Source organism: Mastomys coucha, unplaced genomic scaffold, assembly GCF_008632895.1.
Source record: "Mastomys coucha isolate ucsf_1 unplaced genomic scaffold, UCSF_Mcou_1 pScaffold15, whole genome shotgun sequence".
NCBI lineage: Eukaryota > Metazoa > Chordata > Mammalia > Rodentia > Muridae > Mastomys > Mastomys coucha.
In genome coordinates this window covers 134,301,313-134,314,359 of record NW_022196897.1, presented here as the reverse complement: position 1 = coordinate 134,314,359, position 13,047 = coordinate 134,301,313, and the positions used below count along the sequence as shown (strand labels likewise).

General features: G+C 38.3%; 1 protein-coding gene across 1 annotated transcript; it reads right to left on the bottom strand.

Annotated features, from left to right (window-relative positions):
• Positions 1 to 394: 394 nt before the first annotated feature.
• On the bottom strand, positions 395 to 4,660 carry LOC116092426 (cystatin-S-like). The gene is made up of 3 exons (XM_031373691.1): positions 4,433 to 4,660; positions 1,500 to 1,613; positions 395 to 478 (listed from the first exon to the last, which is right to left on the bottom strand). The coding sequence occupies exons 1-3, from the start codon at positions 4,658 to 4,660 to the stop codon at positions 395 to 397; spliced, it is 426 nt and encodes a 141-aa protein (XP_031229551.1).
• Positions 4,661 to 13,047: the final 8,387 nt, after the last annotated feature.

Below are 13,047 nucleotides of genomic sequence, written 5' to 3'. Positions count from 1 at the left end.
GTCCCTTCACATTCTTTATCGTCTCTACTTTCTGGATAATAAGAGTATCATAAGGCCTTGACTTGATATACACATATAGATATGAGCCATCATTAGGCTCTTTCCCATTCTACAATGTTAGATACATTGAGACTGCAGTCACACAAAAGGAGCTGTTGGACATTTTATTGAGCAAGTAATTAACAAGCATATGTTCTTAATGCACCGGAGCATTTGCAGAGGAAGAAAAAAGGGGTAGCTGCATGGGTATAATTGTATATGCTTAGCAGTATAATCAAATGCTGATCTTGGTGCTGGTCATCTGAAATGCATCCATCGAGGCAAGATCATCCATTAGAGTTATGAGGCACTGCCAGAGACATCTGCTTCTTTCACAGTACCACTTGACACAAACTTATATACTGTGACAGCTGGAGCTCATCAAGGCCATATAATCCTCCCAGGGGATATAATAGACCTCAAAAGAGCAGAATTCACTCTATGAAAGTAAACAAAAAAAAACTTGATCAGTGCTGGATAAAGGTAAGAGGAAATTTGAGACCAGAACTCAAACTTTTGAGGGACTTCAACGGGTGAATGTAAAAACAGCCTCTGCCAAAGCTAATAGCACTCAGCCTGACTAAGCAGTGTCTGCTGATCTACAACATCATGATGCCCATCTGCCATATGACATCTGTCTGCCTCTAACGGTCACAGGTTTTTCATTTTCTTGACAAGACATCCCATTAGAGAATACTCTACGACTCATTCTAGGATCTTAGAAGTCAGGGCCAGAGCATACATTCAGTACACAGGACTCTATCACTACCAAACATGGGACATTCAGGGGAATGGGATACAGAAATTCCTGAAAGCTTCAAAGTAAAGAAAGTGTCAGGAAGAAGAATTGCCACTCTACACAAATCTCCCGTATCTCCATTGTACATCTATCACGGGATAAGCTGGCATTGAGTGCAAAGGGCTCTGAGGCCCTCATTTTATCTCAGTATGGTGTGGACAGGAGCTATCCTTGGAGGTGTAAATACTTTCCCAACAATGAACTGGCCCCTCCAGTTCAATCATGTAACACCACAGTGAGCTCAGAGTACACTATTCACATTTTAACCTACAGAGCAGCACAAATTATTTATGGGTTCAGATACATTATTCCCCCAAGTGCTACATATACTACCAATACTTCATAGACATATTCCTAAGTAAGTACACTACACTTACACATACACACTCTGTAAAACTCATATGGCATTTACATACCTTTCCACTTTTGCCCAAGGAAAGTCAAGACACACTTTGATCTACTTATAAACAACAGACATAAAGACACACACACATTCTCACACTCACTCACTCTTTCTCACATACACACAAACACTTTCTTCCAGGTTTACAATATTGCATGTGAATATGAATGTGATCACAAATGTGCTTTCACAACTCACAAGCTTGTATATCCCTCTACTTGTGCTTGTTTATTTCTCTGGCATGGTTTATATTCATACCTCCTTTTGATCAGCCTCTTCATTTAAGGGACAGTTGGTCAAGTCAGCTTGGGTCTTCAAACATGTTGTTTTGCCTAAGATCACATCAAATAAAAATTTCTCTCCAGCAACCACCTAAGGAGAAGTAAAAGATTCACTTTTAACATTAAACTGAACTTCCATGGGCTCTTTAACATTCCACAAAGTGAGAAAGAACAGAAAAAGAACAGTGTTTCTGAAAATACTTTGAAAAAGTATGTAGCTCTTAGGAGTCAGCTGACATTGCTTTTAGCAATGCAAGGCCACTGATATGACACGTGATTTTGGAAAGATAAAGCGCAGGATTAATTTGAGATTGAAGCCCACAAATGACAAAGAAGTAGCTTTGTTCCTATGATGATATGTGGAAGCTCACTATTAATCTTTAGCTGAATCTTCTTCACTGCAGAAAATCCATGCTTTCCCTTTCTTCAGACTCTTCTCCACATGAGGACATGGGATGCTTCATTAAAAGAATGTTTTAATCAAAAGGAACACATGCTTATATCATCTTCACCTGAAGTGAAACTGTTAATAGGAATGTCTTTGGAGTATGAAATTCCCTTTCCTCTCTTACATTTTTAATTGAAAACATTTAGCTGTTTTTCCACAGAGAATCCTAAGCTCAACTAGTTCGAACTGTAGAGAAAAATAAATGGTAAGAGGAGACAAAGTATTAAGATCCCAGAATACTCATAAGTGAATCTCATGCATCTTCTCATATTAATCTTCAAGTCAACAAAATGAGATGCATCCATTCTATTCACTGTGCAATGATATGTGCAATGATTTATGATTCTCTAATAGTTTACTCATTCCCCATAATAGACCTGAATGAAGAGGTTTATGTAGGTGTTTCTTTTGGTGTGTCAGGGTTTCAGAGGTGATTGTCCATTTTGCAAAGAAAGGTCTAGAGAACAAAAAAAATTAACAACATGATGACAGAAATCTGAGAACAAGACATAAAAGATTCAGAAAAACACATGAGGTTAAACAAGGGTCTCAATGACATTTTCTTTAAGTATACCCACAACCTAACTCTCATCAGTATTCATTAATGGCATCATTTTAAAGATTTCCATGGATTATTTGAGAGGATGCAAGATACTCATGATCCATTCATATCTCTAAAAGTTATTACACAATACCATAGATGATTTACTTAATAATCACTTATCTATTTTTCATTAAAACCATGTTGGCAATCTAGATGGCCCAACAGAGATTTCCTTTTTATTAATTCTGGTACCATAAGTGAGTAGTGAACAGGATACACTATGTTCATGGGAAAATGCTGTAGACAGGAAGAACTGGGTTATTCTTTACATCTTTGATATTCAAGGCAAGAAGGAAAAGATCTCTACCCTGACACAGCATGGCACATAGCTGTGCCAGTATTCACCTACCATGTGCTTGTGAGATAGTCTCTTAAGAGAGGGTTATATATGATAAAAATTAATAGTACGAAGAACTGCTAATATAAATTTCATCTTTATTTCACTGTTGACCCTGTGGCTTGGTAGCCACTAGTAAGGGCTCTTGGCCCCTTATTTTTGTTGTAACATTCCCCCATTAGGTCTTAAGTGCTGCTATATTTTGGTATATTTCCCTGTGGTGCTCTGTAAAAGTTTGTGAGGATCCCCAAAGTATGACCCAAAGATCACATCTAGAGGAAGTAGAAACAATTTGTTGGATCTGATACCAGCAACGCTCCAAGATAACCATAAAAAATGAAGCTAAGTTTCTCTAGATTAGTGGTACTCTTACTGCAAAACTCATGTGGTAATGTAAGTTATCATCTCTAGTCTTCTTCCTGAAGAAGCATTGTGTCAAATGAACTAACATTTTGTCTGTATAATTATGTGTTATGTGAGATGAAAGCACTGTTCTAATGAATGTGTTTTTACATGGTTTCACTATGGCTTGTCATCATGTCTTCATACTTTGAGCAGCTAACACATAACTCAGCGACATCATATTAGGGGACCACTCCATTCATGCCGCTGGGAAATACAGGCCCACCAGCACTGTTGGGTGCAAGTGATTCTACATGATCATCCACAAAAAAATTAAGCAAAGGTAGTTCAGACCACAGGGCTCTTGGGACATGAAACCACTCAGAGTGGCTAATAATAGAGCTAAGCAACCTGAGTTGCATATGATCCTGTATATGAGTAAACTGGATGTAAATATTGTTTCTTGATTTACCTTATAAAATCTTTAAAAATGTATAAAATTCCATCTTACATCATGGATAATGCACACTAAACAGTTTACTAATAAAATATTTTTAAAAACGACTCTCCCAGATATCAGAGCCTTGGGGAAATGGAGGAAGCTGGACATAACACAATCAAATATAGTAGTAAAGAAGACTTGATGGATTGACAGAGATTGCCTGTGCTATAGTTGTGACTGCTCTTGATATTTGCCCATAAACAGGATAAGACTTATGTAAAAGACACTAAAATTTTCAAGAAGGAAAGGCAGTTGTGAGAATTTACTTTTTATTGTCACATAATTATCTATATAAATAGTCTTTGGGCTGAAGAAAACTAGTGATATGAAGTTCTCAGAATATCTGTTGAAAAGGCCTCTGTTCTGGCATGGGTGGGATGTTTAGCAAGAAACAGACATGTATAAAGGGACAGCATACTCTTACATTTCAAAGGAGTGAAACAGTGGTTATTGCAGTTTGAGTAAGTGAGCCTACAAGTGCTTCCAGAGGACAGAAAATGTGCTCTGGAAATACGTAATAAAGGGAAAAATATGTGAATACTGCAAATATTCCCATCTCAAATCACTAGTTACAAAGCAGAGTAAGTCAGGATCAGAGAGCAGCAAGGTGTAGTGACTGCTAGAAGGACTAAGGAGTTATATGTGTCCTTTATAAGATAAGTCAGTATGTCACATACCTGCTTATGGACACTCTTCACTTGTACCACACGGCTCAGGTACATGTCACTGTTTTCTTTATTGTACTGGCTGACAGCAAAATCCAGAGCTTCTGGGGCCCCATCTTCCTCCATACTAGATTTCTCTATGCCACCCAGGATGTGACCTAGCACTGGGTCACATATTAGGTTCAGACCTAATATGAGGGTGGTTAGCAGAAATAGTTGAGCATGGAGCAGGTAGGCCATGGTTTTCTTAGAATTAGACTTAGATCCAAGGCTAGAAGTGGAACTTTAGTGACCCTGGATCAGGCAGTGAGTACAGCCTGAAAATGAGTTGGCCTTTTATCGTGTACTCTTCATTTGGATTGACTCCATGCCAACAGCATATGTTTTTTCACCTTTCCCTTCCCTTTGTCTATTCATGCCCACTATGTTTTTCTCTCTTCAAATTGTTCCTACAGGATGCCAGATCTTTATCCACTTCTGTTCTTTTCTGTTCCATGTCTTCTTGCCAAAATCTCCACCTCCTCTGCATCTCCCCTTCTTATTCTCTCACAGTTCCAGGCTATCTCTTCACCCAGACTTTTTCAACAATTTTTATTCTTTACCTTTTGAGTTCACCTAGGCTGGTCTTAATTCCTAACAATAGATATCACTGTTCTCTGCCCTTCAAATCCCTACAACATCCAAGTTGAAGACTTAGTGTTCCAGAAACTCTTTGTCTTTGGGATTCTAAGAGAGCAGTATCATCCAAGGCTAAATAAATAATTCCTCATGGAAAAGTGGTATTTCAGGGGATATAGGATCATTCAGTATTGCCCTTTTCAGAAGCAAAATTTCTGAAACAACCTTTAAATTTGACAGTGGCAGGTTGGTTTCTTTCCACAGCCCATTACTACCAGTCATTACATTCAGTACAGGAAGCTCCTTGAAGGTTGCTTCCTGATTTACACTCTAATTTGTTCAGAGGGCCAAATTCTCAGGACAGGACAGAACAGGAAATGATGATCTCTCCTATGACTTATGTGTGATTAATTTGAAAGGAATTAGATATGAAAAAAAACTACAAGCCTGGAGTGATGCCTCAGAGATCAAGAACACTTAATGTTCTTCCTGAAATCACTAGTTAATTACTCAGAACCCAACTAAGATAGTTGACAAATTTAATGACCAGCTAAGTGGAAGCAATGCTTCTAGCCTCCAACTTCACAGGTACAGCACACACACACACACACACACACACACACACACACACACACACACACACACGAGAGAGAGAGAGAGAGAGACAGAGAGACAGAGACAGAGACAGAGAGACAGAGACAGAGAGACAGAGAGAGACAGAGAGACAGAAACAGAGACAGGGAGAAAGAAATACACTCCTTCATATAACTAAAAAGAACTAAAATGAACTTTTCTTAACAAAAACAAGAAAATTTAAACAGGGGCTTTATGTTATGTGCATCTAATATGTCAAACTGCCCTAATAATTTAACAGAGTAAAATAATCCCATGATTTATTAATTTCCTAAGATTATGATTATTAGATTTTTTTTTTCATTTTACTTCACTCATGTAGCTGGAAGGCAAACAAGATTTACATGGTGTTAAAAAAGATCATGACTGAGTTTATATTGAAAAGTACTAGAAACATATAACTAACAAGAAACATATAAGAAAAAATGTGGGTTTAGATCAAACATAATCCTGAACTTGTTAGGTATTTTTCAAGTATTTTTGCTTGGCTAACTGGAATAAATCTAAATCTGCCCAGTCTATACTCCATAGCATATCTTGATGGTGATAGATGCCAGTCTTCTTAAAATAAATAATTGACATCATTGATTATAATCTCAAGTTTTTTCCTTTTCTTTCATCATCTTCTTCAACTGGCATTATATTTACTCCATTAATATTAATAAGTAAAGTTCAGTGAGTTATTTAAAACAAATTAAAGAGTTATAAAACAAACAAACAAACAAACAAAAAACTAAAAAGTTCCTACAAAATGAGCTGTACTTACACTGGGGTTCCACTGCTCTTCGATGTTCTTTAATTTCTTATGAGCACTCTTTCTTCTCTCAATACTGAGGGTTAAGGCGTAGTTATTACATACATACTATTTAAAAAATAACTAACCAAACCACAACTGTGATATTAACCTTCCATTAGGTGCCATATTCATTATGACTGTTCAGCTTGATGCAAGATAGTTTAAACAAATGAAAATCTTCATGCTGATGAAAGAGGATAGTACCATACCTCCTTGATAAATATGCAAGATGCAGAAAGAAATTCTGAGTTACTAGAATTTTCCTAGTTTTTCCTTTTGCCCAGAATTCTGATGGAATTTCTGACACTTCCTTTAGTTCCCAGGGGATAGCTTATGCATTCAGGTAATGCATCACAGCTTGCTCTTTGGCAGAAAGGAAGGTGACATAATTCCTCCTCACTCAACTATCTGAAGCTCTGTATTCAGCAACATAAGAAAACTTGTGATTGAGCATGTAAAGAGTATCAGTAGTTCCCTGAATGAGTAACTGTTGCCTAACATTCACCTGACAGCACAAGGACTCCACATAGAATCTCTGTGACATTCTTTTAGATCAGGTCTGAATCATGTGGAATTTGAACGTTGCAAGAACAAGTTATGTCTCTCATTCTAAAATGATTATCTTTCAGTAGTGTTCAGCAAGACAAGTAAATTAATGAGTGATATTCTTAGAAGAAAGGAAAGGGCTCCTCATAATTTTGAAAGTCTGTAGTTACTATGAGCTTGTGTACTTTGATTTGTAGCACTATTCACTGCTATTCATTGGTCTCATTGCCAAATTCTATATCAGTTTAGAGAGCAATAATGGCCTCACTCCTGGATTCACAGGTAAGCCCAGAACTGAGTCCTCTGAGCACTCATATTTGCTTCACAAATATTTGGACATATTGTACTGGGATTCATTATCAAATTTAAAATTTGATATAACAGAAATGTGACTCAGTGGAAAGTTTTCCTATGAACATTCAGATTTAAAAGGAAGACATTACAAGGTTGGCTTCCTTTTCAGTCGAGGTATTTTTTTTTAAAGTACGCTATGTTCTTCTATCTTGTAAGTGAAGAATTCTGGACAAATGGAAGAAATGTAGGTTCTTTCAGTTTTGAGATTTTCTGGGACTAAGATAAATGTACCAGCTTACTGATTCCAAAAAGTACACCAGGACTTCTTCCTCCAGAGCAGAATTTTGCATGTTTGAGATACTCCTGTGCTGCAGCATAGTGTCTTTACTTTTCATCAGAACAGCCCTGCATCTCTATGCAGAAAAGTGGCCATTTGTAATATTCTGCCCGGCTTCTCCAAGCTGCTTTCTTTTACTGAGTCTATGGAATGTTCTGTGTTCTAACTCACAACATAAAATTTCTTGGAAGAAATGCCCAAAAGAAAACAAGTCATAAGAAAGGTTTATCAACTGACTCTGGAAGTTTTGCATACCAGGCATTATAGATGATGATGGGAGAATACATGATCCTTCCTGTATATCAGAATATACACTCTTATGGAATCAAGTGGCAAGCATGTAAACCTCACCAAAGTGCTTTAGCTGAGTCAAGCTCTTCTCTTTTTGTGGTATAGTTATAACTAAATACTACATTGGTGTGATCTTGGGTGAAACCAAAGAAACCTGTGTGAAGACACAGTCTGAGTTGAACAGCAAGAATAGGCCATGTCAGAAAGAGATACAAACATGACATAAGTTACAGACTATCTTAGATATACAAAGGCATACAAGTTTTGTTTTGTTAATATACACAGGGGAAGATATCAATGAATATATGAGCTTCCTAGAGTACATGTATGTTGTGTATTAATGTGTATTGTACATAGATATGTGGAAGGATATGTGTATTCTCGAGGAAAGTTTGAAGAAGCACATATGAGACATGTTTTTTCCAAAGAAGTGAATATATTAGTATGCTAAAAATGTTGTATTTCTGTAGGAATACACACACATTGTTATGGAGTGTTTGTTGATATTAAAACCCCCTGGAAAACCTTCAAAGTGCATTCAAAAGTATTCTGAATTGCCCATTAGGTTGAAATGAGGAACAAGATACACAAAGTCTCATTAAGATCCTTTGGTGATGTTGCCTACTGGACTGGAAGAAGTAGCATCAGGTTACTTGGCAGGGTTAAACTTCTTAATTACAACCTGAGTTTCTTCCAAAAAATGGTGATTGCAAGTGTGCTTAGTAATATCACCCAATTCCCAGTGACAGTTTTTCCTAGACAATACTCTTCTTGACAAAATAGGGCTCTTGCTATAGCTCTAATGCCTCATCAATACTTTTGATATGTCAAATCTAAGGCTTTGTATCAAACACCAGACTGATTTGTGCTGTCCCAGGTGCATTTGTTGAGGATATGTATGGCAATATTTCTGTCTGACTGCCATTAATTCTGGGACTTTTACATGATACATGAACTAGTTCTTAAAGAAGAGTGTTTAGGCAAATGGATGAGAAACCTGTGAACCAGGGAAGGAGAGAGGAGACAGATGCCATCTGGAGTCATGAAGGCAAGTTTTGTAGATGAACAATAACTGGATCTAGCTGAGTTTTATTACAGACTTTGTGTCAGGTGCTGCCACCAGGCACTGGGGAATAAAGGGGAGTGGTAACCCACATCTTGCCAGAGCTCCAGTATTCTAGATGAGCAGACATGGGAGGCTGTCTGTGTGTGCCACTCAGTGGGGTGGGTGTCTGGATCCCAATCCACAGGGAGAGGACAGCTACAACTTCAGGGGTTCCTGGGCCTCACAGAGGCCAAGGACAACATGTTCTACTTCCTGGGCATCACAGGTGACACTGGATACCATAGAAGAGCTGAGAATGAAGGGAGAAAGGGTGCAGGTAAGGGAAGTGGCCCCCAGTGGTTCAAGTGCAAGTGGGCATGAGGTGAGATTCCTTGCCTGGGTCTTGTGGCTGAGAACGCTGGGCCAACATGATGAGGCTAGATAAAGGAGTCAATCCATGGTCTTAAGATGTTTTATTGTAGATAAGACAGAGAGAAAAGGGAAGAAATGTAGAGTCTGGCCATGGTCATGTGGAGAGAGGGGAAGAGGGAATAAAGACAGGAGTAAGAGGTTAAGAGAGAAGAGAGAATGAGAGAGAGGGGGGAGGGGGCAAACAGCCCTTACATGGTGGGCTGGGCTACCTGACAGTTTTCAGGTAACTATGGGGCAGGGCATACCTGGTTGTCGTCAGTTGACTGGGGGTAGAGCCTAGTCAAAATACTAGGAGCGTGGGGCATTGTCTATATGATAGATAGCACAGGATAATGGAATGCGGGCTCATGGGGTCAGCTATCTATGTCTGTGAACCATGGCTTTACTGTTCCTTCCCTTGTAGAGTTCTCTACTAGGTATTGAGAAGTAAGCCTTGCTCAACCAAAAATATACACTGCTTTTCACAGTCCAACAGCTTTGGATCTGTGTCTTAACTGTATCAATCCTACCTTATCCCAAGTCTGAAATATTTGAATTGTTAACTTCATTTTAGCTTTAACAACCACTTATTCCCCAGCTCTTCATTTTGCAGAGATAGAGAGTTCTACATGTGTTCTGGATGAACTACATGTCTTTGAGAAGCTTCATCAGTTACTAAGTCTATGTAAGTTTCTACCAAGTTCAAATTCATGGACTTGAATGTCTCTCTACAGTGCTTCATCACTCAGTGAGGTCTTCATACCCTGGCAAATGGATCTTAATTTCCTAGCATGAAAATTTTGATAGAGTAAATTGATGATGGCAGGTTCTCAAACCTGAGAGGCTTCCCTATGTCCATTTCTCTGTGCTTTCTAAATTTCTAGTGCATTACTCGCACAACCTGCTCAATCCTTGCTCAAAAACAGCCTCATGAACTCCTTTTGAGTTGAGTAAATCTCAACTTATATAAGGTTTTGGAGAGTGGTAATATTACTGAGTGCTCCTATACATATGAGCAAATCATGTCAAATTTTGTTGTCTTTGTGATATCAAACATTGATGGATGACAAACAGAAAGTGGCAGGGAATCCACTGTACAGATGCAGTAGCTCCAGACAAGGGCCTCTGTAAGGAGAAACTGTGCCTGCTGTCCTCCATCCTCAACTTCTGTTTTAACAATGAGACTGTTATAAAGGAATATAAATTGCTTGGTGGTTAAAACAGAAAGCGATGACTCACCCACAAGTTCCAAGTTGCTTAGTTGAGATTATGATCTCCAAAACTCAGGGCACCATGAAACCCATACCCAGAGTTTTCTGAAGGTTCCATTACCATGCAGGAAATGTGTAGGCACATACAGGAAGGACAGATGGAAATTATGTCCTTATCACTAATATGTAAAACACTATACATGATCCAAAACATGGTGACATAATCCAGAGCAAGGTAAAGTTCATTCTCGTTCATCTTGTTCTACTGGGACAAACTATGATGTCTAGGATCACAATGGATGATCACATGGATCCATCCGTTCTCTGTTCTAAATGGGACACTAATGCCCAGAAAAGGCAAGTAACTGTCAGTACAACCAAGTCTCCTAAAGAGAGATCAAGACCTTGCATTATGTCTTCATGTTTCACTATTATTGTCATTCACTTTAAATATTTAGATATATGTACATACTTCATAATGGTATCCAAATAATCCAAGCAACACTGCCAAATTGAGTGAAACAACTAAGTATACTTTGGGATTTTTTATGGATGTCATTATCTAGTGAGGGTATTCTTTTTCATTATTTTAAATATTTCTTTTCCACTGTGGATGCAGCCTCTCCTTTGTTCTCTCCTCCAATTTCCACTCCCCACTTTCTCTCACCTCCATTTCCCTATATCCCCTCCATTTCTCCACAGAAAAGGTGAAGGCTTTCTTGGATATCAAGCCATCTTGGCATATCATTATGCATGAGACTGAGTGCATCTTCTCCTCTTGAAGGTAGACAAGAGACCACAGGTATGGGGAAAAATTTTAAGGCAGGTCACAGAGTCCAAAACAGCCCTTGCTCCTGCACTTAGGAGTTCTACTTGAAGTTCAAGCTGCATGAGCTCTGGCTTCTCGTTCAGTCTCTGGGAGCCACTATGGGCACAGGTTAGTAGATTTTTGTGGGTTTGCTTGTGGTGTCCTTGATCCATCTGTCTCCTACAATAACCTCTCCTTCTTCCACAGAATTCCTCACGCTTAATGTTTTTAAAAAACTTAATGTTTTTCTATGTGTCTCTGACTCTGTTTCTATCAGTTGCTCTGTAAAGATTATAAGTTAACAATTATGTTAGGTTTTTGGCTTAAAATACAACTGAGTGTAATTAATTCTGTAAGTGGTGGGTTCACTATCATAGCATGGTCTCTCTCATTGAGCCAGTCATAGGCTGGGCATTCCCTCAATTTTTGCTCCACATTTATTCCACCATATCTTGTAGGCAAGACAAATTGTGGATGTAAGCTTTTGCCGATGGGTTTGTATCCCATTCCCTACACTGCTTGTCTTGTCTTTTTATGGGAGCTGGCCATTTCAAGTTCCATATCCCCCACTACTAAGTGTCTTTTCTGGGTTCACCCTCACATATTGCTGGGAGTTTCCATTGAGATGAGCTTTTAGCTTATCTGAGAGGTGCCATCCTCCTTCCACCCCAGGACCCATTCATCTTCTATGTGCTAGTTTTCGGCCACCATCTTCCCCACATAGTTTCTTTGCATTTAACCTACTCACACCTTTGCTCAGTCAGTTCACTCCATCAACTTACCTTCAATGAATATTATATTTCTTCTTCTCAGTGAGATTCTAGAGTCCTCCCTTCCACCCTCTTTGGTGTGTAATTTCTTTGGAACTATGGATTATATCATGGTTATTCTATTCTTTTTGTCTAATAACATCTATTTACTCCTATAAACAACTTCCTACATACCGTGCCTGTCTTTATAGGGAGTGGATTACCTTGCTCTGAATAATCTTTTATAATTCCATCCATCAGCCTAAAAGAATTCATGATGTCATCATTTTGAAGAGCTGAGTAATAATTCATTGTGTAAATGTACCTACATATTATATATGCTCATACACAAACTTGTGTGTGTGTATGCAAACTCAAGTGCATCCATGAACACACAAGTATGTATGTCACAGTATGTGTGTGAGAGTCAGAGAACAACTATCAAGTGTGAGTTCTCTTCCTCTACCTTGGGTATCAGGGATCAAATTCAGGTCATCTGCAGTCTTCAAGATTTACTTGTGGCTGCTGTGCAATTAGTCTGACCATGAAAGGGCATGTATGTGAAAAGTTTTACCTAACCTGAAAGTTCCAAGTTTACATCTCATCTATGGTGCCCACCAATGCTATTTTTAAATTATTTGCTGAGCTGTTATATTTGAAAGATCTGAAATTTTCCTACAATATTTATGGAAAAGAGTTATATGTTAAGAACTTTTCAATTAAATCTGTGATTCCTTGCCCCCAAATCCTATCAAAATTGAAGTGATTAAAGCTAATAAAATAATCTATATAAAAAGAAGAAAGAAAGAATTTTCTATCAGAAGTTCTCATCCAAACCTGTTTTTCAATCATGGCATTCTCCTTGTAATTAATCCTCAGTCTTATAAT